Source organism: Simochromis diagramma, unplaced genomic scaffold, assembly GCF_900408965.1.
Source record: "Simochromis diagramma unplaced genomic scaffold, fSimDia1.1 OVJJ01000361.1, whole genome shotgun sequence".
In the NCBI taxonomy this organism is placed as follows: domain Eukaryota; kingdom Metazoa; phylum Chordata; class Actinopteri; order Cichliformes; family Cichlidae; genus Simochromis; species Simochromis diagramma.
Window position 1 is genome coordinate 7145565 of NW_024386860.1, and position 27838 is coordinate 7173402.

At 38.1% G+C, this 27838-nt stretch overlaps 1 protein-coding gene and 5 long non-coding RNA genes across 6 annotated transcripts in view; 3 read left to right on the forward strand and 3 right to left on the reverse strand.

The window, feature by feature from the left end:
* The window catches only part of LOC120732522 (carcinoembryonic antigen-related cell adhesion molecule 5-like), a 48025-nt gene extending 32765 nt beyond the window's left edge, over positions 1 to 15260 (reverse strand). The window contains exons 1-5 of the mRNA XM_040030209.1: positions 14803 to 15260; positions 14034 to 14360; positions 13259 to 13537; positions 11941 to 12207; positions 10725 to 10997 (exon numbers count right to left, since the gene is read on the reverse strand). Of these exons, the coding sequence (XP_039886143.1) occupies positions 10725 to 10997; positions 11941 to 12207; positions 13259 to 13537; positions 14034 to 14360; positions 14803 to 14860 (1204 nt within the window). The 5' untranslated portion in view covers positions 14861 to 15260. The remainder of the gene's footprint in view (positions 1 to 10724; positions 10998 to 11940; positions 12208 to 13258; positions 13538 to 14033; positions 14361 to 14802) is intronic.
* On the reverse strand, positions 619 to 2474 carry LOC120732536. Its single transcript, XR_005695607.1, has 3 exons — positions 2194 to 2474; positions 1732 to 1975; positions 619 to 1652 (listed from the first exon to the last, which is right to left on the reverse strand). It is a non-coding gene; the product is annotated as an uncharacterized LOC120732536 (long non-coding RNA).
* Positions 2326 to 20123, forward strand: LOC120732529. The gene is made up of 3 exons (XR_005695601.1): positions 2326 to 2339; positions 5140 to 5143; positions 19814 to 20123. It is a non-coding gene; the product is annotated as an uncharacterized LOC120732529 (long non-coding RNA).
* LOC120732533 lies at positions 17103 to 17662 on the forward strand. Its single transcript, XR_005695605.1, has 3 exons — positions 17103 to 17278; positions 17351 to 17557; positions 17641 to 17662. It is a non-coding gene; the product is annotated as an uncharacterized LOC120732533 (long non-coding RNA).
* On the reverse strand, positions 19813 to 23213 carry LOC120732531. Its single transcript, XR_005695603.1, has 2 exons — positions 23099 to 23213; positions 19813 to 20073 (listed from the first exon to the last, which is right to left on the reverse strand). It is a non-coding gene; the product is annotated as an uncharacterized LOC120732531 (long non-coding RNA).
* Positions 22037 to 27754, forward strand: LOC120732537. Its single transcript, XR_005695608.1, has 2 exons — positions 22037 to 23144; positions 23179 to 27754. It is a non-coding gene; the product is annotated as an uncharacterized LOC120732537 (long non-coding RNA).
* Positions 27755 to 27838: the final 84 nt, after the last annotated feature.

Sequence of the window (27838 nt, forward strand, 5' to 3'; positions counted from 1 at the left end):
AACTCGAGTCCTCTTTTCTGTTCTTCATTGTTTTCATTCTGAGGAGGAGAAGTTAAGAAGTCATTAAAAGGATGATTCAGTATTTATGTTGAAAACTACGTCTGCAGAAACATTCAGACTCACCTTTGTGGGAAATGAATACAAATCGTTCTGTACTGATTTCTTGTACAGCTCTGAATGGATCTGCTTCACACTCATTTTTGCCAAGGAGTCAGAACAGAGCTATGTTAGATCTAATGATTCACTTATGATTGGCTATTAAGTCTTTCCATTGCAATGGAATAAGACAAGAATTTGAATGAGCTGAAGAGAAACCTTTTCAAATGTTGGATTTTTGTTGTTTACTCTGAAAAAAAAATCCTATTGTTAAAATATGGTGAGCCTGCTTTGACTAAAAAGTCAATCAACTAATTAGATAAACCTTTGAAGTTACAATGTAAAACAAAATTATATTAACTTTTTTAGTTTCATTATTCATTTTCCCATCCTGTCAAACTCACTACTGACATCATTACTCTGATCAAGTCATTTTGTTGGTTGTCTTCTACGAGACAATCAACCTCCGTGAGAGTCTAAGTGCTCTTCTTTCTTTCTGACTTTCATCCATGCGACCCGCCTCCTCCCCATCTCAGTCTCATCCTGGTCCCTCAGAGCCACATCAAAGCCTCCATCTTCATCTTCACCAAAACCAGCATCTAGACCCTATTAAATGTTTCTGCTATGATAAATCATTGGAGTCTAATCTACAAATAACTTAATTACCTTCTGTGTTCAGTTTTTCCAAACCATGTCTGATTATTGAAATAGAGATGGTTAAAAAAAAGAAAAAAAGCCCCAAAGCTCAGACTCACAAACACACAGATGTGAGTGGGCTCAGGGTGCGACACTCGCTCTGTTTCATTCTTTAATCTAACAAGATGTGATTACAGTAAGTTGTTTGTTTCCCGTTGCAATGCAATGAATACTTTGCTTTACTTTGCATACTTTGTATCTTCTGTTTTGTTGAATAAGATAAAAAATAACAGGCTGTCTTTAATCTGTTTCAATACTGTTCTCAGTTTCACACAATAGAATAATTTTCCTCTTTATGTAAGACCAGGCTGATATACTCAGAAAGTGAATAATGACCATTCAGTGCTTTAAAACTGCTAGGATGTCTGATGACTGATCATTTATTAAACCCTGAGCCATTTAATGCTGCGGAGTCTGGATCTCTTGCACCACTGGAGCCTACAGGTCATGTTATTTACAGTCTATGAGACTTATGGGCTCAGATTTTAGGATGAGCTTCAATATAACCTTTAGAGCCATAGTTTCTGCTGAAACAGGTGGAATTTGTACAGAGTCTGATAATAACTGGCAGGTGTGCTGTACTGTTGCCATAAACTCACACTGGATGAAAAGATTCACCGACCGGCTGATTTCATAACTGACACATTGCACCTGAATGGCCCCTGATCATAACAGGTCACATTGATGATAGTGAGAGTGGAGCCTCCATCAGTGAGCTGAACTCTGGCACCTTCTGTAACCTCAGCTGTCATTCAGTCAGAGGGAAGAGAGGGAGGATCCAGAGGAGGAGCAGGACAGAGTGACAGAACTGCTGAACTCCAGCAAAACTTTGTGGTTTGAAATCACCGACACATCTGCGACTGCAGCCGAGGGTGGAAAAAGGAATAAAAATGGGATGTAGGACGAATATTGTAACAATTTATCTTACTAAAAACTTACTCTGAACTGATATAACAGAAGCTTGAGATGGTTGATATCACTGAGTTTCATCATTCAAGGCCTGACTGATGTAACATGCATGAGTCTGAGCTGTGGTCCAGTATGGGTGAGCTTAACACCATTCAAAAACCAGTAAAACAGGGCAGAAGGTCTGGAGATGGCCCAGCATGTCAGCCTGATGTTCAATCCTTCCTCGTAGTATTCTCCTGATGGAGATGTCCTCAGAATTATATTTTCTGGCGACCTGGTAAAAAGCGGTAAGCAGTACAGAATGATCAACTTTTACGTGAAGAACTGCATAAATGAACTAAATACAGTTATTTATTTATTCACTATGAACCACATGATGCAAAAAATTAAACAGTAGTTCACACAAAAAAAGCAAGAAAGATAATGTTTTGTAGTAATTATAATTCAAGCTGAAGAAATTTAAAAAGCTATATAATAGACACGATAACTCACAGCTGATGGAGAGCTTCACCAGATTGCTGATGTCATTACTGAAATTATTAAACACATAACACATGAATGGCCCCAGGTCATAGCGGGTGATGTTGATTATAGTGAGAGTGGCGTCTTCATCAGTGAACTGAACTCTTGCATTGGCTGTGACCTCAGAGCTGCTGTTCAGCCAGAAGAAGGAGGGGGAGGAGCAGGAGCGGGACAGCCTGATGCAGCTGTTGAACTCTGACAGATCTGTGGTGTTAGCAGTCAGCACCACACTGGAGATTTCAGCTATAAGAAAAGAAAATGAAACGATGTTAGGTGTTGCTGATTATTTATCAAACAAAACCATTTGTGTTAATAACATTTGAGTCAGTACAGTTATAGTTTCAGCTTGAGATGTGTGATTCCTCTGACTTCTGCTGTTTAAGGCCTGACAGATGTATTTTCCACTGTGACTCTTCTGAACATTCACCAGGCTGAGCTTTGATCCAGCATCAGAGAGCAGGCCTCTATTCAGAAACCACTTAATTTCAGGAACAGGACCTGAGTCAACTGAACAGATGAGGTTCATGTCAGATCCTTCGTCATAATATTCTTGGTATGGACACTGGGTCAGATGAATGTTTTCTGGTCCATCTGCAGCGAGAAACATAAAAAAGATATTGTCATTAATAAAATATGAGGCAAAAACTGAAAATAATAACAAGATTAATAAAATTACAGGCTTGAGGGGAATACATATTAAAGACACATGTACATGCATGTCACGTACTGTACAGTAGTGCTGTTAGTATAAAACAAGTCCAAGATGAAAAATTACTCATTTTTAAGTGTCTGGAATTAACTTATAGATTAAGAGGTTAATGGGATCGCTGGTGCCATTACTGACTGGATTGAACACATGACACCTGTACGGCCCCTGATCATAACAGGTCACGTTAATTATAGTGACAGTGGAACCTCCATCAGTGAGATAAACTCTGTCACTTGCTACAACCTCAGTGATGCCGTTCAGCCAGAGGAGCTGGACAGACTGATGGAGCTGCTGCTGTGGTGTTAGTTATTTGCCTTCACATTGGATACTTGTGCTGTGGGATAAAAATACAGAATCATCACTGATGCGTATGCCACAGTGGCCAAAATAACACAGCAAACTGTACTTTATACATTTTAGTTAACATTGCTCCAATTTACAGTAATTATCATTTGCTGCTGATACTGGTGATGGTAGCTATTTTAAATAAAAGGGCGCTTCACCAGTTGAATCTTATTGGAGCTGCATCAGCGCAGTGTTGTGGAAAACAATGCAAGGGATATAGTGGTGTTCTTACATACTACAAACCAGATGGAGAGTTTTAATAAAAGTTTATTCTAGTAAGAATTTGATAAGACATTATCAGATTTAGTAAAGATAATTACCTTTGAAGCCTGAAAAACACAAGGACAAAGAATGCCACATCTGTTACACAACACCTGGAGGGTCAAGTAGTGTTAAGACTGGTTTAACAGACCTTCAAAATAAAACAGGAAACTCACACATGCGAAGACACAGACCAAGAAACACGGACTTTACACAGAGGGAACACATGGGCAGAAAAGACTAAACACAGAGCAGAGGGGGCACAGAGAAACATGAGGGGCAAGGGAACAAAACCTAGGAACCATAGAATAAATCACAAATGAACTTGACATTATACAAAAATCACAAAGAATAGAAAACACTGGGTCAGGAGACCCAGGACCCTGACATCCAGTGTCTGCCCTGTGCACTGGGCTGATAGACAACACTCGACTGCCTTCATGCAAACTAATTTTATCCCCAGAAGTATGTTTGATCGTATTTGAGATGCAATTATTGGCAACAATAAAGCACTAAACTGATATCATAACACAATTTATAGGGCACTCATTTAAATTCATGAAAATTCTAAATTCAAAGACTAGTGTTGTTGTTGTTTCCTTAAATTGATTACAATCAAATGGTGGTGCTAAATTAAATTAAGGGGACTACTCAGATTCCGATAGTTTATCATGAGGGTTAGGTGAATGGTTTACCAAAATTGAGAAAATCCACAGAATTTATGATAAAAACAGACATGTTGCTCAAATTCACAAGCATCAGTTTTATTTTGTAGAAAAACATCACTGGAAGAAAAAAAAGTGGCCACTTGCTCATGGTTTTTGAGAATGAGAGAAAGATTTAAACTTTTTAAAATAAGATGTGGCGCCCTCTGCTGGGGAAATAGTGCTGCTGCCAAATATACCACAGGAGTTCACCTGATGTTACTGACTTGAAAGCAAAGCGTATTGCTCTTATTTTACTTTTTTCATAAAAGTAAATACAAATAAAAGAAAACTACACCTTTAAAAAAAAATCCTGAATATGGGATAAATAACATATTTCGTCTTTTATATTACTAAATCCAACAGCAACTACTTGACTTTTTTTTAGATAAATAAAGAGGTCAGTGTATGGGGAAAAAAGTTATTAGATTAAATATTAAAGATGTTTTAAGACAAGAGATAAAACACTTATGATTTCTTCAACAGCTGCTGTTTTCTTATTGTGTCGTAGTCAAGTGTAAAAATCTTTCAAAAGTGGAGACAAGCACCAAATCTTATGACATAGAACTTCTGAACACATTTCTAAGGTTTCCTCAAAATTTCAAATTTAAACAAGAAACATTATCGTGCTCCTTTGACTAATTTAGAACAAGAAACACCATAAAGCACTTGAAACATTTATTATGTCAGTTTAATGATTCTGCAGTTATTTCCATATTTTGCAGGCACACAGTTAATAAGTACGACCTTTTTTCTGGATTCATTTAGTCACATGCTGAAATAGAAAATTGGTCCAATCTAATTATATACTTTGAGTTTAAATTACAGTCCCCATTGTCAGGGGTTGCAGTGCGGATGAGGGAAGGACCCAAACGCTGGACTCCCAGGTGGGTGAAGGTTGGTGTTTATTATAACAGAAGTATGAAATGTGAAAAGTCAGCGACTTGACGACTGACTGACTGACTGACCTGACGGAACTGAACATAGGACAACCTAACAGCGACAATGACACGACAGAGAACTGGTAAAACTGAGGAACTTAAATACACAGACTGGATGATGATGATAACTGGACACAGGGGAATACACAGCTGAACATAATGAAACAGGAAATGGTAGGAGTGGAAAAAACAGAACATGAACTGAAAACGCTGGGTCAATGACCCAGGAATCCTGACACCCATCTGACTTTACAGGTAAATGCAGCTTGATAGAATAACTTATACCTTGTAAATTCTTTATTAGATAGATGTACCTATCCATTTTTTTTATTTGATTTTAGATTTTTTAGCCACTTATCCAAATCTGGGTAATGGGAACCATATGGTTGTTCAGACTATGGCGTATGCTCTGGTTAACACAATGTGTAACCATTTGTAATCACACACCTACAGCTTGGCTATGGCTATTTGAAATTCAATCTGTTCTTTCTAAAATTAAAACTCCAGGTTCAAACAGTTTGGCTGTTGTGTAAAATAAATATAAGAATTTGCATGTATAATAAATAAAAATAGAATCAAATGATTCCAAATCTCATAAAGCCATATTTTATTTACAATAGCATATAGAAAACATTAAATGTTTAAACTAAGACATTTTACATTTTTTTGATGGTAGCAGTGCATGAAAAAAGATGGGACAAGGCCACGTTGAGCTCTGTGTAGCATCTTCTTTTAAATGTAACCTGTAAACATCTGGCAACTGAGGAGACGAGGGTTTTATAAAAGCAGTAATCATTAAACAGTCTTTGTTCTACACAGCTTTTGTCTTCAGTCATAATCTTGCCTGCATAACAACAGATATCCCATGAAGGCAGCATGTTTAATGTCAAGCTTTCTATAACATTTGTAAATTATATGGTAAAACCTCTGTTACCTTTAGTTTTCCTCCTCGTATGATGCACTTGAACTCAGGGACCTGCTGGGGATGTATGGATGTAAAAGTTCACTGATCTAAGCAAAGTGTTCCTGGATGAGCACATCTCCAAGGAACTCTCATGGTTGAATAACACCACATCACTGGCCAAGAAGGCCCAATATCTCCTCCACTCCACTCCACTGTTGAACAGCTCTGTCACACAAAGCTACATTTAAATCTTGTAATGCTGCTGAAAATCTTTTTACTGCATCTATCGGCACCACTGTCAACATACTGCAAGAGTTGTGTAGATGTGCTGATTTTGCTACTTGTTAGAGAGAGAAGACTAAGGTGTGATGGAGAGATGAAGAGCTCCAATACTGCTTTCCCCAGTGTCTTTACACACTATAGTGCCTGCAGAACCACAGACATGCCACATGAGGGCAGTATATTGTAGTTTATAAATTGAAAGGGTCACCTTTGAAGTCTTTATGTAAATCCAAACTTTTTATAAGGTGGACAGGCTTCAGCATTAAAACGCTGTGTAATTACAGAACCACATTTATAAGTGATAAGCTGATGTGAAAGCCAGGGGTACAACTTTTCTGTATTGGGTGTATTTATTTTACATTTAAAGTAATCATTAGGATGCTAGATGCAGACCTTTTGTGAAAATAGAAGCAACTAAAAAAATTACAAATTTAGAGATAATGTTCCAATTTTTTATTGTTGCAGACAAATAATTTATGAAAGATCTCCATAAGATCCCTCTTTAACAACAGTCTGTAAACATCTGGAAAGTGAGCAGACCAGATGTTGGACTTTTTGAAAGGGGAATTTTGTCTCATGTTTTCTGATATAGGATTCTAGCTGTTCAAGAGACCTGGCTCTTCTTTGCTGTATTTTATACTAAACGACACTCAAAATTTTTTCAGTTGGTGATACATGAAGCTATGTTATTAGACAGTAATATCTGCAGTACCAGCAATGTTGGAAATTCAACAACCTGTAAATGTCCCAGGGAGTTTTTGCTTAGACCATTGAATGATGGTCTAAGCAATGAATAACGATCTCCAGTTCAGAGTGTGACACAATCTGACTTAACTTGACAATATTTCTTAAGTGAAAAAAATAAGACTGAACCAGATTTTTGAATAAAACATACAAACTGAGAGCAGAGTCAAGAGTTACCCCAGAGACTGAGAGACTATTTAGCAAATGTTGCAATGAGAACCAGAGCTTTCATTATCTTAGGCATAAATCTGTCAGGGGAACAAACAAGGACTTCAGTTTTTTGTTCATTAAAACTGGAGGAAGTTTTCAGCCATTCAACTTTTAATGGAGTCTAAGTTCCTAAATGACTGTAACTGTTGAATCAGAGGAAAGACTTGGGAGATCCAGAGGAGAGAAGACTGACTTTGTAAAAGAAAAAGTTAAATGGTTCCGATATCAACTAACAACAGGGCTGAAAATAAAAATAAAGTTATTTCATTGAAGTCTATCTAAATTATGTCATGTTGAGGAGTTGAGGCTGATGTCAAAGGTTTGAATTATATTACATTTAGCTTAAAAACACAAGTAGAAATAAAATGAACCCTTAAAGGTTGTAGTAAAAGACTGCTAAAAAATATTTCAATCATTTCTATGACATCGTGGTTAATATCTACACAGGTAAAATGGCTCAATAATTTCAATAATTAATTTATAATTTAATTTAAGCTTTTGTTTACAGAGTATCCAAACTCTGTGGTGCCGCCAGTCTTTTCTTTATACTGATCATCATTAAGACCTAAATGTATTAAAGTTCATTACATTTATTATAGTTTTTTTTATATTCAGTTTACAAACTCTTTTGTACAAAATTTGTTATGCATTAGTAGAGATGTACAAAAAAAAAGAAGAAAACTCTTCTGGCAGTATTTTTTTAATAGAATTTGAGATAAATATAATAGATCGGTGTAGGTTCTCAGTCATCCAGGTCGTTGTAGTCTAAAGATTTTAGGAAGTTCTGTGCAGATGTTTCATCTCTTATTTAAGAAAGTGAGTTATAAAAGTAAAAGAGAGGATCCCAGGTATTTAAACTCTAGTGGGGGTTGTTCCCAAAGACCCTCTGTAGAAGATTATTTGTTATATACTAAGATACAGTTTTCTTTGACCCATGCCTGTTTTGTTTAACCCTTTGATCCCTGCATGCAGGAAAAGTGCAGGCTTGCAGTATCTTCGTAATTAAGGCAGTGCCTGACTCCTGTCTCTGGACAAGATAATAGTTTTTTAACTTATTTGTTTCATATATCCTTTTGAACTGTGGGTGACCTGTGTGAAGTGACTGATCTACCTGACAAGAGGGTAGTAAAGATGGGTGGCGGACTCTTCTGTAAGTAGTAATAAGAAGAGTCCGACCAAGTAATAAGTTTATATAAACATATAGACACAGAGACACAACTGTGATGTGTTGATTGTTTTATATATATTTAAAATAAAGTAGCAAATATTAGAAGATTTATTACAGAGAAAGTATTAATAGTTATTTGAGATGAAGAGTAATAATCTATTAGGTAAAAAAAATCTTAACATATCTTGTTTAACTTTATATGATCTCAAGCCAATGAAAATTATAATGTTACTCCTCCTGCAGCAGGTGAAGACTTCTAAAAATGCATCATCTACAGAAATAGAAAAATATTCTTGTTAATTAACAAAATAGTTCCTTCTTAAATAACATTGAGAACAAATGTCAAACTTACCTTTAAATGTCAAGGTCATCACTTGGTTTATATTTTTTATTTTCTTGTAATGGAAATGTTCTCATACATATTTTCTTCTTGTTCTAAGAAAACAAAGATTTGTAACAGTGCATGTAGGTATCCATTCAGATAATAATTTTGATTCTCTAATTTCCTTATTTTGCTATAGCAGACATGTAAGATGACTTTAGATTTCAAAAAGAAAAAAAATACCATACCTGTGTTTTGTTTCTGAGGATTTTTGTTGAATCTAAATATTTGAAATGAAGCATTATTAAAATGTGATCATGCAATTAAATGCAACACAAAACGGCAACACTAAGGTTTATTTGAATTTAACAAGGAATCCACAAATTTATTATGAAAAGTGTTTATTCTGCATAATTAACATAAACAAGAACTGAAAAGAATTAATTCTTCTTCGTGATTACTCTGAGACCAGCAGAAGATGAACGTCAGCAAGTGACTGTTTGCAGAATATGAACCATTTGTTGAATCGTACCACTGAATTCTAGACATATTTCAAAGATTACAATAATTATGTATATTCAAAAAGGAAAATGTTTTCCTGGTGATTTTTCAAATACATTATCAACTTACTTTTTCTTATAAATGTAGTACCCTCCACCAACAGCTGCAGCGACGATGACACAACATGCGATTACTATTCCAGCGATGCAACCAGCAGCACATCCTGATGATTTCTCTGGAAAAAAAAAAAAACCATCCAATAGCTTCTTTCTTTATTTGATTTTTATAATTTTAGAACTTTTGATTGGTGCTCTTGTTGCATTGAAAGTACTTGTGTTTGGAAAAGTGTTGGATGCACAACTATGTGGTTTCAGTTAACAATTTGCTGACAATTGATTAATGTCTTGCTAAAGGGTAGTGTGGTGTTAGAAACAACTGTTATGTTATCTGAAGATAAACCTCCAAAATTTATTGATAGATACGATGGCCCCTAGACACAAAGCATGTACAAACTTCAAAAAACACGTACAAACTGAAAAGTGCAAACTCCAAAACACATGCAGACTCCAAAGCACGTACAAACTGCGAAATACATGCAAACAGCGAAACACATGCAAACTCCAAAACACAACGGATGTGCTCCAGCATGCTAGGGGGAGTGTTGAGGTTGATTTGCAAAATAAACGGCAAGTTTGTTGCAAACACATGGAGTTGGATACAACCACACTCATGTATTCAAATAGTTTTTACATTTTAAATTGACCTGTTACTGCAACACACCTAATCCGGTCATTGGTACTTCCTGGCTTTTTTAGCCACTAGGTAACAAAAGCTCAACACCGCCCGTAGCGTCCTGGAGCACTTCCGTTGTGTTTGTATGTGCTTTGGAGTTTGTATGTGCTTTGTCTCTAGGGGACACCGTAGATAGAAAACTAGAGCAAATGTACCACCTGTTAAACTTTCAATAGTACCATCAAAGAGTATGTACACACACAGATACCTGTTACAGTCAGTCCATGCACAGCTGATGATGATGTTCTCTCAGTTATATTATTCCATGCTTGACAGGTGTAGTTGCCACTGTCAGAAAGTTCAACCTCTTCTTTAATGTACTCAGCTGAATTGGTGAGTTTCTCTGTCCCATTAAAGAACCAGGTGAATCTGGCAGTTGGTGTGGATTCAGCAGAGCAGGTCAGTTTTAAGGTGCCTTTGATATTTATCTCATTTGGACCTTTGATTTGAACATTTTCTGGTCCATCTGAAAAACAGGTAAAAATAATAAATGTGTTCATTACTTTTAAATTTCTGCATTACTAGACTACATATCATATTAGTTGTACCATTCAAAGTTTGAAATTATTTTACTGTATGCATGAACAAGAAGTGTAGACTGACCAGGATGTTACTTACAATTAACAGTCATGATGTATTTAGCTTCATCACTGCTGACAGGGTTGCTGATATTACATAAATATTCTCCTTCATCTTTCCTATTCACAGTGTCAAAGGTCAACACTCTGTTATTGTCAGAAAGGGTCATGTTGTCAGTCAGGGTCAGATCTGAGCCATCCTTCATCCAGTTTCTTGTAAAGACTGAGCCAAAAGCCTCACAGGTTAAACTGACAGAGGTTCCCTCAACTGGCAGATTTGTTGATGGTTTGGCCGAAGCACCTGATATTTTCTCTGTTTGCCAAAAAATAATTGATTTAGAAAATAAGTAATATTATAATAAGAAAAGCAAACTCAGTGATGGTGAAATAAAAGAGAACAACTGGAAAATCTATAAAATGAGATTAAAAACACCAAACAAAACCACAGAGATGAGGAGAACTCTTGAGATATGGTATGGTAATTCTCTGTAGAATAATTTACAGGATAATTCAAGTTATATTATCTACAACTAAAAATATTTATTATTGTTTGACATTTTCAAACAACTTCACCTAAAAAAAGGTCAAGACGTATAATATTAAATTTAAATGTGCCGGACACTTTTAAATTGCCTATTTATCTCTAATACCAATTTAATACTAATTGATATAAATTTGTGGAAACACTGTTCAAGACTCTAATATCAGGCAGACACTTTTTATTACCCTATTTACATATAACTGATGTTTTGTGAGCAAATGAAGAGGACATTGACAAAGACAGACAATTTTTTTATGACTTTTTGTGGTGCCAAGGATGCTACTTCTATAAGAAGGTTTATGCAGGTATGGAATTGGAGGCAGGGGTGATAAGATTATAACATGATTACAGAAAAGCTCATGTCCTCTAACATTGACCCGGTAGCTTGAGGGTCCTGCACGGTATCAATGCTGTTTCTAGGTCTACAATCGTCTGGTCTGGGCAGAGAAGATTTTCCTGTTTTTCCTAAAGAGCATGTTGTTGTAAATTTTTTGCTCTGACTGATCTTCTTTTCTCTATCAGCCCCATTTGTTTTCTGCTTGAGAAAATATGTCAAAAGCCTGCAGTATATGAGGAAACCATTTTATTTGAAAATTGTTTTTCTGTATTGTTTATCTCCACAAATATTTTCATATGTGTGAAATTATTAGTTGAATATAGCTCTAGTCAAAAACATATGCATGAATCACACACTTTAACAATAAATCAAACCTACCCAGTACAGTGATGGCTGAAGGCTCAGATGTTTGAGAGCTCAGAGTTTTGTTGTTAAAGGCCTGACAGCTGTAGTTTCCACTGTTACTCATGTTAACATTCATTAGTCTGAGCTCTGATCCAGTGTCAGGCAGCTGATCTCCATTCAGAAACCACTTAAAGTGGGCAGGAGGTCTGGATCCAACAGAGCAGGTGAGGCTGATGTCTGACCCCACAGCAAAGTATCCTTGTGATGGAGATAAGATCAAATTGATATTTTCTGGGCCATCTAAATGTAGAGGGGACATAGAAAAGTTAATGTTTACTGTATGAAACATTTAAAAGGTATACAGCAGGTATTTCAAAGTTATTTTATATTGTGGGCCACATACAGTCTACTTTGCTCTTAGGTAGGTCAAACCAAGTGAAACTTCAATTTTAGCCAGTGTAGAGAAGTTTACTTACACAATTTATCAATGAGCTGTCATAGTATAAGACGAAGAGCTTTTTCAGCAGCATGTCTAAGATTTTTCACATGATAAAGAAATGAAACATACGGAAACGTACATTAAAGACTCTGTCGGCTTGACTCTGGGCTTAAAATGTACGAGGTAATGTGTAAAATTACAGAAATCTGTCATTTAATTAGTTTGGTGTATTGTGAATGCCCTTGAAGGAGTTCTTTATCAAAATAAAAAGGTGTAAAACCTAAAAAGAATAACAGTTAATAGTCCAAAATTTCTGTCCTCTTTCACCTTTTCCAAAACCATCCAATGGGCCGGATGGGAATCTTTGTCAGGCTGATTCTGGCCCACAGGCTTTGTATGACAACCCTGGTATATACCATTCAGTTTGGCTTATTGTGAAACAGGGACATTATTAGCCAGATCATTCCACATTATATCACAATAAAAAAAAATCTACTTACTCTGTAATGTATGAAAACAAAACCATCCAATGGGCCGGATGGGAATCTTTGTCAGGCTGATTCTGGCCCACAGGCCTCTGTATGACAATCCTGGTATATACTAGAGATGGACCGATCCGATATTATGTATCGGTATTGGTCCGATACCCAAATTTATGATATCGGTATCGGACATAAAAAAGTGGTATCGTGCCATCTCTAGTATATACCATTCAGTTTGGCTTATTGTGAAACTGTGACATTATTAGTCAGATCATTCCACATTATGTCACAATAAAAAAATTCTACTTACTCTTTAATGTATGAAAACCAAACCATCTAAATGAAACTAACTGCACTGTAAATTAGGTATTTTAAACTGTAATTTAAATCCCCTAATAATTTCAAAAATTAACAAATCCCAGTAACTCACAGCTGATGGAGAGGTTTACTGGATCACTGGTAACAGTACTGACAGGATTGGACACACAACACCTGAATGGTCGCTGGTCAAAGCGGGTCACATTGATTATAGTCAGACTGGAGCCTCCATCAGTGAGCTGAACTCTGTCACTTGCTGTAACCTCAGAGCTGCCGTTCAACCAGAGGAAAGAGGTGGGAGATCCAGAGGCAGAGCAGGACAGAGAGACAGAAGCACTGAACTCAACCAAGTCTGTGCTGCTGGAAGTTACTAACACATTGGAGACTTTCTCTGTGAAAGAAACAAGAATAAAATAGTTGTATTTTTTGGCATCAACAATAGAAAATAAGCATTAAAATTACAAAAAATCTGATTGCAGCTAAACCTAAAATAGAAACAATATATTTACAATTAAACCTTAAAAGAAATACTGTACCAACCCAAACCTTCAAATACTTGAATTCACATAACTGACAATATCAATTCCCTTTAAGTGACTATTCTGAACAGAATAAATTAGATTAATTGAGTTCTCAGTTCATTCTTTATAGTACGGGGGTCAATACTACCTTATAAAATAAATAAGCCATACAGTTTCTTACAGCCACTTTTTAATATCACAGTCTTAAGAATAAGACGAATTATTGCAAGAATGCATTACTGTAGTGAGTAGAGATGTAACAAACATGTGCTAATCATTACAGGTATTTTTACATGTTCAATATATTGTAAACTTGCTTAAATATTGCAAAAACAGTTAAGCTGTTGAATTTCTACATCTGCTCACCGTATATCAACAGAGTAGTACGGCCATTCAGAAGTGTTCCATCATGTACAGCGTTAACACCGTATTCTCCAGTGTCATCCAGAGTGAGACTCCTGAGCTCCAAAGACGCAGTAGATGGGAAGAAGGTGATCCTGCCTTCATACTCAGGTCCAATAATGTTTTCTGCGTTAATTACAAATATTATTATAGGTGTAGATACATTAAAACTCCAGTTCACAGATGAAAACGGTTTCTCTGTTGGAGACAGTGTTGTAGTGAAGATCACAGTTTCTCCTACAGCTGCATTCAGACGATCATCAGGCAACACACCACCTCCTTCAGTGAAACCTGCGGGAGAAGAATAGCAAAGTGCTGTTGTTACTCAAACATATAAAACAGTTGATGAATATATAAAGATTTGCATGAAATATAGCAGGTCTGAAGAGTTTGAGTTACCTTCATTAAAGCCTAATTTCAGCTTTTCCAGATAATACTGCACAAAACTAAGCATTACTAGAGAAGCCCCGAGAGAATTATAAGGACCATGGCACTGCTCTCCTACTCTCATTTAAAACACTTTTGTACAAACCTGCTTCTTCTCTGATCCATGTTATCTGAGTAGGAATTTTTTTTCTGTTTATAATATTAAGGTCACATATGATTAAACATAAACTAGAAATGTATTCAACAGATGTCTCATAAAGTGAAAAACAAACAATAAACAAAGTAAAACTTTAAAGTCAGTGTGAGCCGACAGTTTTTTCTGCCACATCAAGCAGTGAGAGCTCACCTGAGATGGACCCAAAAATGAAGAAGTATATCACAAGTACATCAGAAAATGTTTCCATTTCTAAAGCAGTCCTTCACTCTTTGCCTTTTCCTTTGCTAATACTGGTACATGAATGTTCATTCAATATATGGTGTCATAAGGAAGTAATGTTGTTATTCTGAAAGGTTAAACTTCATGAACTTGTTAATCATTAACAAACCTTTCTACTAAATGTTTGTGTCAGATTCTGTTCAGTCACATTAAGCTTTCCTTCTGTACTGTAACAGCTAGTTACAGGATGTGTCACTTGGAAGAATTCAACATGATTTATTGTCAGAGAGAAATTAATTGATCTATTTTGGCAATTAGGCTCCAATGACCCATCACAGCAGTGATAGAACACAAGACAGGAACCCAGCCCGTCCCAGAGTCTAGATGTTGGTCGTGAAGATCAACCAATATCACACCAAAACGGGTAACAGACACGCTGGTCCACCTTGTTCATTTCATGCTTCGCCTCTCCAAAGGCAATACTGGGTTGTGAAGTTGGAGATGTTTTGTGTGGGTGTGTGTGGAATTGTTGTCATAGTGATCCAACAAAACCATCAGGCAACACACCAGCTCCTTTAATTAAGCATATAGGAGACATTTTTGTTTGACTAAATGAAATTAAAAAATTGCATTTGAAAATGGAAAATAATTAGCTGTAATTTTTTTTATTTAAGTGTTTAATTGGAAGTTCACCTGCAAAAAATATATATAAATTGCTACAAGAAGCAATGATTTGACACTGACAGATGCAGGGACAAATCCAGACAATAGAGCCAAAAGAAGATACAAAAGAAACTTAACAGGTAAAAAACCTGACCAAAGGTTTTTCTTGTTTTTCTAATTTGTATCACCCTGTCTCCTCTGTCCATCTGAAATTTAGAAAAATATATCTCAAGTACTCAGAAGCTTTTGGAGGAGCTATGATGAAGGATCAAAGGAGTGTCCTTTGCAGAAATGCTTTCATTCAGTGTCTAAAAGAGGAATGATATTGTTACGCCCCACTTAAAAACAAAGTGTTGTCTGGGATGGGGAGTAACAAAGTGAAAAAGAAATGATAAACTGCCGCAAAGTACATTTATTACACAAAACAACTAAAATAAAACTGAACACAGGGAAGCTCTTTTCTTCAGGGTCTCCAAGGCCAAAACAACAAACAAAGCACCCCCTTTCTAACTAAAAAACAAACCAAGAACTCTCTACCCAAAAACAACAATACAATGGCTGAGCTCCCTGTCCAGCCAAAAAACAGGAGAAAACAATTGCAACAAAAGAGCTTGAGCTGCAACACACCTCAGCTGCGGCTCATGAGGCAGACCTGGATCACAGGAGAGGGAGAAAAGGCTCTCTCACATAGGGATAGCCACTAGAGGTCAGCGAATGTAACAGATACACATCTGTAATATATAAACCATGGTGTGAGGAAGACTTAAAACTTCTGTTTCTGTCGTTTTTAGTCTTTTAGGATTATCAAAAAATTAAAGCGTTTTTGTACAACTTCATAAAGATAGCTATAACTTTTGATAGAAGACTCAGACACACATATTTATGGCTTTATCTTATAGAATTCAAAATCCCCGTGCTGGGCAAACAGGTTTTAAAAAATTCCTGTCCTCCATTATTTGTCTGTGTGTAAAGGTAGCTCTAAACATAAAGAAATGTTGTGATAAAACAAAACTAGTTGAATTAAAAGAAAACAATTTATGATGAAGCTGTTCCAATGATCACATTTAATTGAGCTTTAAATCTTCAGAAGCACAGATGTATCATTTAAAAGATTTTTGCCTTGACTTCTGTCTCCTCACTGATGAAGATTAAAGCAGAGAAGTAAAATTTATTAAAGTGACACAAGAAAATTTGTGTATTTAAAATTCATTGGAAAATTCACAAGGAGATGTAGATAAAGGGTTACAAAAGAAGAAAAGAAACAAAAACAAAAAGGAAAACTTAAAAAACAAAATAAACCCAAAACAAACAACTTGTGATTTCAACATTCAAGAATCAGTGTTCAAAGACTGAAAGAAACAGGAGCATTAAGGATTACTAGAGAAACGAATGAAAACACATCTCTCTTTATCTCATTTAATGTATACCATCAGTACATAAACCTGCTCCTTAAGACACTGATCCATGTTATCTGATCTTATCTGAGTATTCCTGTGTAGAATATCCAGGTTTCAAATGATTATACATGAACTAGAAGTATTCAGCAGATATCTCATGAAAACAGTGATATAAATATTAGCCAAACAAATGAGTTTAAGGACATTGTCATGGTCTGCGGTGGGTGGCTGGAATTTCCATAAGGCTCCTGAACTGACCTGGGATCCGCCCCTGGGCAGGGCCAACTCCAGCTCCTGCACACCTGGAGCCTATTGCAGGCAATCAAGCCAGAGGGATTTAAACCACACGTTGATGTTCATTCACTGCCAGTTCGTCATCAACACATGTTAGTAACAGGCCTTATACTTCAAGTTCTTGCTGTGATCTATCTTGTTAACATGCCTCTCTTGTGCTGCAGTTGCTGTATTCACCTTGGCTCACGCTCCACCTCCGGACTGAGGATACCAAGCAATCATTCTGAAAATCTCTCTGTGCCTCACCTGCCTGCCCTCCTGCCATCACACTCCATCTGAAGCCCCGGATCTCAGGCCAGCCTTTCCACGCCACTCAGCCTCCCCTGGATTCTCATCACCCCCCTCTCAACACTCCATGTCCCCTACTGCAAGTAAGAATTGCTACCGGTACTCTTACAACTGGCCACTTCAGAGCTGTCTCCACTACCTCCCTAACTCTATCTTCTCTCTTCAGTGTGACTGTTCCCTGCTCAGCTTCACTCCACATCTCAGGCCTCATTCCCTTGCCCTAGCCACGTTCCCCAGGCCACGCCTCGTCAAACTCCACGTCTTATTGTTTTCTTTTTTGCACTTAAACCTAATAAATTGTTACATCATCTGCTGTCTCTGCTCTGGGTTTCTGCACCTGAGTCCTGTTCAGTACAGGCCACTCGGCCCCGTGACAGACATATTGAAAGGAAAATGAGGATGTAAAACTTTAAAGTCAGTGTGAACAGGGTTTTGTTTTTTTGTTTTTTTGCCACATGAACCAGTGAGAGCTCACCTGAGACGGCACCGAGAATGAAGAAGTATATCAGACATGTTTCCATTTCTAAAGTGGTGTCTTTCACTCTGACTTTTCCTTTACTGATACCAGTACATGAAAGCTAATTTCAATATATGGTGTCATAAGGAAGTAAATGTGTTATTTTGAAAGGTTTAACTTCCTGAACTTAATCTTCAACACAGTTTTCTACTAAATGTTCACCCCCTCATTTTCTTTTTGCACAGTTAACAAGCAATCAAACAAATAAATAACCTTTTTCAGTAAATGTTGTCCTCTATATTTATATGAGTGTTCGGTTTCCCCCCCAAACAACATTTAATAGTAGTAGTAGGAAGAGAATAGAATAGGAAAATAGCCAACTTTTTTGGAATAGGAGATATGGTTTAAAATATGAATAAAAAAACAAAATATAATGATGTACAAATCTTCATTTGCACCATTTAAAGTATGATTAAAAAATAAGGTCATTTTGAATTTGATGGCAGCAACACATCTTTAAAAAGTTTTGACTGTGTAGCATCCCGTCTTCAACAACAGTCAGTAAACATCTGGAAAGAGAAGAGACTAGATTCTGAACTTTTTGGAGGGGAATGTGTTCTCATGTTTTCTGATATATGATTCTGCTCAAGAGACCTGGCTCTTCTTTGCTGTATTTTATACTTCATGACACTCAAAATGTTTTCAGTTGGTGATATATGAAGCTATGTTATTATGGAGTAACATGATGGAGAACATGTGTCAGGTTTTGTATTGTTGATTATCATTTATGCTTAGAAATATCTACTTATATATGCTTAGAGTTTTATAATTAGTTTTAGAGGTTTGATCCTTAATAGTCTGCAAACTTTGTGTGCATTCCAGCGCACTCTGGGAGCATGGGAGAGGTCGTACCTTGTCTTATTGTTTTATGGTAGGATAAACATATCTATATCTTTTTTAGTCTAAGTGCCTTTTGTTTAGATGAACTGCTGGACTTCCAGATCAGCAGGTTTAGGGAAGTCATTTATGGGGTCACACTCTGACCCCCCCCACCCCCCCACCCCCCCCCCACACACACACACACACACACACACACACACACATACTTACACAACGCACAGTTGGGAGTTTTTGCTTAGACCAATGAAAAGTGAATTAAATACATGAATAACAATCTCCAGTTCAAAGTGTGTCACAATGGGACTTAACTTAGCAATATTTCTTATGTGATAAAAGAGACTGATGTTACTGAGAGATGATTTACAATAAAACCCAGAGCTTTCATTACCTTAGGCATAAATCTGTCAGGGGAACAAACAAGGACTTCAGTGTTTTGATCATTAAAACTGGAGGAAGTTGTCAGCCATCCAACTTTTAATGGAGTCTAAGTTCCTAAATGACTGTAACCGTTGAATCAGAGGAAAGTCGAAGGGGCAGAGTGACTCTGTAAAAGAAGTGGTAAAATGGTTTCATCGTTGATATCAGCTAACAACGAGGCTGAAGATAAACATTAAAATATTTCATTGAAGTCCATCTAAATTATGTTATGTTGAGGCTTTTCAAAGGTTTGTATTATATTATATTTAGCTTAAAACACAAAGTAGAACTATAATTTTTGAAAAAAGCTTAGACGTTGCAGTAAAAGACCGCTAAAAAATGTTTCAATCATTTCTCTGATATCATGTTGAATATCTACTCAGGTAAAATGACTCAATAATGTCATATATTAAATTTAGAACTTAGTTTAAGCTTTGTTTACAGAGTATCCAAACTCTGTGGTGCCTCCAGCCTGGTCTTTATGTTGGTTGATAGGTTTGTAGTTTGAACCTATTCGCTGGAACTTTCAAGACAATTTAATTACACAGCAAAAGCAAGACACAAGGGATTCAGAGATTCTTTTATTGCTACCATATAATTTGCCTTATGAAGAATGTATTAATAACATGTTTCACAGTATCATTTATCAGTAATATTTCCTACAGGGTTTATATTGCATTGAATATGTCTGTCATCACATTGACCTTTCTATTTTTATAGGTTGAGTTCATTCTATACACAATGCATAAATGTGCTTGGTTAGAGTTGATGTTCCATTCTAGAAGGTTTTAAGCTTCACTGGTGAGAGTGTCCAGATGATACATGCTGAGGGGAGATGAGAACATAGCAGGTTAATTGCATGCATGCTTACAATACACATATTAATCTAGTAGCAGGTTTGAGCGAAGGCCTAAGCGTCTTCGGCTTCAGTTTGAGACTGGCTGCTAAGTACTTTACTTAGTGATTAATGACGAGGGTCCAATTATTAGCTCTCAGAGATGCTAAGACCTGAAGTTATTACCTTAAAAGGCAAGTAACCTGCTGATGGTTCCAACACCATCATTAAGTTTGCAGATGACACCACGGTGATTGGCCTCATCAGTGACAACGATGAGGCCGCCTACAGGGAGGAGGTGGATCGTCTGGCTGAGTGGTGCGACACAAACAACCTGCTGCTTAACACCGAGAAGACCAAGGAGCTCATCGTGGACTACAGGAGGAATGCTGACCCACATCCACCCATCCACATTAAGGGGACGGCTGTGGAGCGTGTGAGCAGCTTCAAGTTCCTGGGAGTCCACATCTCCGAGGATCTCACCTGGACGACCAACTGCTCCAAGCTGGTCAAGAAGGCTCACCAGCGCCTCTTCTTCTTGAGGACTCTGAGGAAGAACCACCTGTCCTCAGACATCCTGGTGAACTTCTATCGCTGCACCATCGAGAGCATCCTGACCAACTGTATAACAGTCTGGTACGGGAACTGCTCTGCCTCGGACCGGAAGGCGTTGCAGAGGGTCGTGAAAACTGCCCAGCGCATCGCCGGAGCACCACTTCCTGCCATAAAAGACATCTACAGGAAGCGGTGTCTGAAAAGGGCTGGGAAAATCATCAAAGACCCCAGTCACCCATCACATGGACTCTTCACCCTCCTGCCCTCTGGGAGGCGCTACAGGAGCCTCCGGACTAAGACCACCAGGTACCGGAACAGCTTCTTCCCCACAGCTGTCAGACTCCTGAACTCTGCCTCCTGACATCTGACCCACATTAAACACATGGACTGGACATACACACACCCACAACCACCTACACACACACACACAATGGACAACTGTACCCTCAAACACACAATAATAACATGGACTGAACCACCACTCACAACCACTAGCACTTTATATAGCCTCTGTAGAAACTATCTACACCCTCACTTATCTTAACTGCACTACTGTATAGCTCTGTGTAAATAATCATTCTGTACATTCGATAATCTTTAATCCTACAACTGTTTACAACTTGCATAGTTCCCATTTCTGTATAGCTGTATATCTCAGATTCTGTAAAGTTATTTATTTCATATTCTGTATAGTTTTTCATATTTATATCCTGTTCATATCCTGTACATAGCTTGTACTCACTACAGCCTGTACATACTTATAGTTATAGAATATTCACAACATACTTCATACCGTGTACATTATAACATTCCATAATAGACCCATTTCTGTATTATACTCACATATCTATATTATTGCTAATATATATTGTAATATATCTATATCACTAAAGCACTTCTGGATGGATGCAAACTGCATTTCGTTGACCTGTACCTGTGCATGTGCAATGACAATAAAGTTGAATTCTATTCTATTCTATTCTATTCTAATGTAGAAAGGAGAAGTTATATGTCGGTGTAAGGTTATATGTACGTGATGTACCCTTGTCTGCACGGGTTGAACTTTTGCCCGTCTATCACCATGTATTTTTGAACTGCATTGACGTAGGTGTGATATTTTATCCTATAAAACCAGAACCCAATGTATTCTTGTCAGAGCAACGCATTCCGTATGCTGATGGTTGGTTGTTCTCCTGTGACAATAAAATTCATCGTTTGATTGCACTTTTCCGGAGCCTCCGTAGTTTGTTGTCTGGTCTAAAGTTGATCGATCTCGCAACATTTGGTGGAGGATGCGGGCAACTGAGGATCAGTAGAACGAGGTTCAGGTGTTTGTTGTCGGCGGAGGTTGAGACCGGATTTAGTGGTCAGACGGGCAGACGTCTCGGGTGATTTCTTGACTACTGTGGGCCCACAGAACAAAAAGGTAAGGCACAAACCTCTTAAACTGAAATTGTGCTGTATTGGAGTATAATTCTAAAACAAGTAGTCAAGTGGTCATCCGTTGATCTCTGTTTTGAGTTTTGTTTAAAACAGCAATCTTTATTTGCAACGAAAGTGAAACTTGAGAGAATTGTTGCATTCATGGAAACTAGGAAAAAGCAGTACTGAGCTAAAAGTAACTTGAGACGTCGTTGTTGAAGAAATAGAGAAGAGAGACTGATTTGTGTGTAAGGAATAAAGGGATTAAGAAGTGTCTAAAGTCACGGAACCGAAGGATTCCACCCCCGGGAAAGACGTTTCCTGGGTATTAAACTAGGGGTGGGGCCCCGCTGAGACTTTGTGGCCTCAGAAATAGCCCTGGTAATCGTAGAGGATTACCTTGAGAAGACACTTAATAAATACATGTTTTAAGAGTAAATGCCGGACAGAAGCTCAGAGGAATAGTGACATGTGTTGAGAATAAATACTGGACAAGAAGGTCCGAGGTGTTGATATATGATTGAAGAGAAACTCAGGCCAAGCCGTGAGCTTGAGGTTTTGTAGTGAAGTGAGCTGATTATTAAAAGTGAGAAGTCTGATAATAAAATACTGTGAGCGTGGCCGTACTGGAGATTGACCATCTACCAAGACTTGGGACCTTGGTTTTAAAATAGGTTATGATCAGAGGATCATTTTGAGAGACACTTATTTGTGATAAAAGAGTAATACCGGACGCAGAGGTCCGAGGAGTTGACATGTGATTTAACAGACTCAAGCCAGCCGTGAGCTTGAGGGGCACAGTAAACTGAGTTTGAAGCAAGTCAAGGTTTATGTGTTGAAGTAATTTTGATAATAATGCTGCAGGGGCTGTAGTAGTTTCATCTGTATCTAGAGAAAGGCATGCTCATTTCGGGATCGTGCCAAATTGAATATTAAGTACAGCTGATCTTCTTTACATGAAATGTATATGTTGTGGTGAAACGGAAGAAACGCCTTATGGTTTTACAGTGGCTGCAGAAATAAGACGGTCAGACTTACCTAGCTTTTTGTTCCGGTGTTTCCTTATATTTAGGTGCTTGGTAATGTATAGTGGGAGACCCGGAGAAGATCCGCGTGAGGCAGAGCGGGCGTTTTCTTCCTTCTGCGAGCGTGCATTTGATGAGTTTGAAATTCAGTATTATTGGACAGGGTAGATTACGCGTTGCCGCATCAGAGAACGATTAGTAGCGTCTGAGGGGAACTCCGCCGCTCCATATCCGGATCAGCTGTGATCCACGAGTTAAAGTTGAAAACAGTGACGTAAGAAACCGTCTGAAGTAATTAAAGTGCCAGGCGCCTGCAGGTTGGCTGTGTGAGGCTTTTTAAAAGTCTCTTTTTCCTTTCTTTTCTCTCTGGCGAGAAAGTGCCTAGTTAACATTTGGGGGCGGCCACTTCCCCTTTTTAAATTCAACCAGGAAACGCAGTAATAAATGAAGGAGCGAGTGCACGGTGAATGGAAGAAAGGTTCCCCTATCAGACGTTTGATTCTAGGACATTAACTGGTTTTACCTTGACTATTTTGCTGACACCTGTCACTCATGGGGAGCCTGTGGAGGTGTTGGTTTGTTGTGAAACATCAGATAGAGAGTTTGATTTTGTTAGAGCAGAGATTTTAACCGAACCAGAGTTTCGGGTTGATTGTGTAGAACTGTGTGAAGGCTTAGCCCCAGTTCTGGCCCAGTGTGGTCATTTAGAAGAGTGAGAGTTTCCACAGTAAATGTTGGTGTGCCATAATATTTTGTTTCAGTGAAAACCGAGAGAATTTAGGGGAAACTATTATATGCTTGTACTCCCTGCAGACATAACTGAGGACCAGCTTCCTGAGTTTTTTGGTCATTGTTTAAGAAGGTTTAAAGAGCTGGCTGAACTTGCTGAGAGAGGACTTGTTTCTGAATGAGAGATTTGAGTGTCTTTAGGTGTGATCTAGGTGTTAAGACTGGCTGGTTTGTGCAGTTGAAACCATTTGTTTTTTATCAAAAGTGTACCAGCAGAGATTGTTTCAGCTAAGAGCTACTGGGTGCAGCCTACTTCCCCTTTTTACTTCCCCTTTGAACAGGAGAAGAAACACGCACTGTAGGCCTCTTTAAGATTAAAAGAATAACGTTGCTTGTCTCTTGGTGATTTAAAAGCAGGCCTTGCTGAACGGTGTGAGTTTGACTTTAACAGAAAGAGAAGAGAATTGTTTTTAACTTTGTGCAGGTCTAAGGTATCTGAAATATACAACTGCGCAGTTTTTGGGTTGGCCCGCACTTCCTCTTTTTACTGAGGATCGGTCTACAAGTTGCACGAAGTATAAAAGCTCTGTGCTTGGTTTTTAGAGCAAGAGCTGCAGCTGGTGTGGTGTGTTTATTTTGTAGCGCTGATAATTGTGGCTGTTTTGAGAATTTATGAAGCAAATGCTGTTCTGACCCAGTGCTGGTTATATCAAACAGGGTACGAAAAGAGGAAGTGACTGTTGGGTGGCTGCAGGACATCTGATAAAGAAATAGGGAAGTCGCCTCAAGAAACTTGCAAGGAGGAGTCATATAGCAGCCATTTTGGGGAAATCTCAGAGGAACCAAAATGAAGAGCTCAACTATGACATCTAGTGAACCAAGGCTATATAAGCCACTAAATGATCAGCTGGAGCAGCTGAGCAAAGCCATCTACATGTCTTGTTCAAGAACAACTAAAGCAGCAGATAAAGAATTCAAAGCTGTGAGGAAATATGTGGAGAAATTATGTGCTGCCCAACAAAAACTTTGCAGGACAGACAGCCTCTATACTTGATCTTCAAAGAGGAAGTCCGACAGAAAACACCTGGTGCCGTCAGGATGTTTAAGTGACACAGAGGTTCAGAAAATCGAGTCAGAAATGGTTTTGTGGCTCTTGGTAAACTGATTTTGAAGGAAAATCGGTGTTTATTGTGCTGAAGTAACAGATCCGGCGCGGTCTGATGGGAAGAATCAGCTGTACAATTCTGAGTGTGCAGCTTTGTTGATATTAACAGATCCGGAGTGGTCTGAGGAAGAAATAAATCGGTGAATGGTTGATATACCCACATGAATTTTGGTGGATCCACTGAGGTCCAGAAGAATAATCAATGCGGACTGTGTTGGTTTGGATGTTGATAAATGATCCAGGAAGGATTGCCCTGGGTCTGGGTCTGTGTGTTGTTCAGTAACAACATGCGCAGTTAAAGTTGGGCGCTCTTCCTTACTCTTTTAGTTTCAAAACACGAAGGGTGTTTGTTTCACTTTAAGGTTGGATTAAGAATTACTGTGTGAGGAACGGTTTCACTTTTGACTAGGGAGATAATATGCTTACTTTTGGGTCTATGAGAATTGAATTACAGTGAGAAGGGGATCTTCTGAATGCGCAGGCCAGGGTAAAAAGAGTGAGCTCAGACAAGGAAGTCTGAGAAAAGGACACCGTGAGTTGAGCAAGGTGTTTAACTGACTCAGGATTCAGAGAGATTACTGAAGATTACTGGACCCGGCGAGGTCCATTTGATGAAGTTCTTGGGCAGATAAATGACAAACAGTTCTTCAAGTGTGTGGAGAATTTAAAAAAAAAAAAAAAAAAAAAAAAACTGAACTTGCAGGTTCTCTGTACTGTGTGGACTTATATCAGAGTTACAAGTCCAAAGGTTATGCCCTGGAGGCCAAGAGTTGTGTATAGAGAAGAACATGACTTAGAAAAGGACATTTAAGGTCACATTTTGTCTAAGATGGGGAGAATTGTCCCATATGTGTTTATTTCTCTTCTCTTTTAAGAGGACAGACGCAGTTACTGAGTGTTGTCTACTTCCTCTTTCTGATTCTTGAAAGCATGTTTGATAAAATACTCTTAGGAAAGCGTATTTTGAGGGATTCTAAGTGTGTGAATGCTGCGAGTACTCGATTTGAATGATTCTGTGTGATTTGTACAAAATAATAAATAACTAATAATAACTCATAGGCGAGTGTGTGAACAGAGGAAGTCTGAGAGAGAAGTGTGTGCGTAGGCAAACTGCAGAGTGTGTGCGTGAAAGAGGGGGTATTGTTTTTACATCAAGATTTAGTAGAACTAAAGTAGAACGTCACAAACAAACAGATAAAAAAAGTAAAATAAAGAGAGAAAATAACTGACAATTACATTAATGAATAGAAAACACACATACACAAAGTGCCATATGTGAAATTATTCTAGGAAAGAATCAGAAGTGAGATAGTTTAATATAAGATGCAATGAAGGAAGCAGCTTATACTCCTTTAATTTCCAGAGCCAGTGTGTCCCCTCCCCTCATAGCACCCCTGCCCACTTGGCCCCCGTATCAGGCGAGTATGGAAGGCTGGATAGCCCATGACGGGTAAGATCCCACCTCGAAACCCTGGGACAACCTAAGGCAGGCACAGTCACGATTACTCGGCCTCTGTCCCTGTGAGCTCAGACTCACTGGTGAGATGAAGTGAAGAAGACGGGACCTCAAGGGTAAAGCCGCTGGGCTCAGGCGGAGGGGGAAAGTGGCAAGTGGAGCCTAACTTCTGGCTGAGGACAAGGAATGCTGTTATTTAAGGTGGGAAATCAGAATTTGGGTTAGCAAATTTGGGAAGGAGAAAATTGACTGTTTAAAGGCAAAATTGTGAAGGAGTCTGAAACACTGCAAAGCAACACATGCAAAATCACACACACACAAACAGAAAATGCATTAACCTTACAAAGACAAGACAAGTTCATGATGATTAATGCATAGACATTGATTAAACCTGGCTTAGAACACAAACATACGCAATGAAGATCAGCTTGCTATTTGTATGAGTGATAGAATGGTGTGAATGTTTAATAGAATACACTTGTGTTTGAAGTTGTGGAATAACTCAAAGAAGCTATATGACAAAGGGAGTTATGGAAAAAAGAAACAGTGATTAAAGTAGTTTAAAAGAGTGACTTAGGAGTGCTCTCGTACTGAGTGATCAAAACCAGTGATCACGGTTGAAAGAAATAAAATAATTTAATAAGGTGGTAATGTTTGAACATGTATTTCTCTGGTCACGGCAACTTCTTGAGAGATGACTCAGTATGCAAAGTAGTTGAATGACTCGGGACAGGAAAAGAAAAAGAGAAACTTGGGTTTCCTGTCTGACTGTGTGAGAGAAGCTTGCACTGGAGGAGACACTGTGACTGTGCGGCGTTTAACAAGACTTTCTGTGTATTGAGCAGGTGAAATTATGTCAGTTGACTTCGGAGTGACAGGACCCTGAAGAACTTAGGGCAAAATGGTCTGTGTTTAGGATTTTTGAGGTTGTTGTTGTAGTGATGGATTGATTCGGTCAGTTTGCTTTGGAGGTTCTTGTTATTTTAATAGAGGGAGTTTGATTAAGCATGGAGCTGAGCTGTCTGAGAGGGGCCCATTATTTTTGTAACAGTGCACTTAGAGAAAACCTGTCAGGTGATTTTGTTTTGTGCTTTGATGAGCTAATAATCAGCTCTCTTTCTCTCATTTTTGTTCTAAGCAGGCCTGCAACAGTGAATAACAGCGCTGAAAATTCTCGGGAGAGCAAATATAAGGTGGGCTTTCCAGATTACAACTGGCTGAGGAGAAGCCTACCTGTGATCAGGTCTGTCTAAAAGGATTGTAGCGATTCAATCCAGTCAAAAGCATAAAAAACTAGCTTCCTAAACAAAAAAAACAAAACAGAATAAAACAAATGAATGAGCTCATGTTGCTGAGAGTGGAGAATCTGATTATTTGCATGGGGGTCTCCACTAGTAGCAATA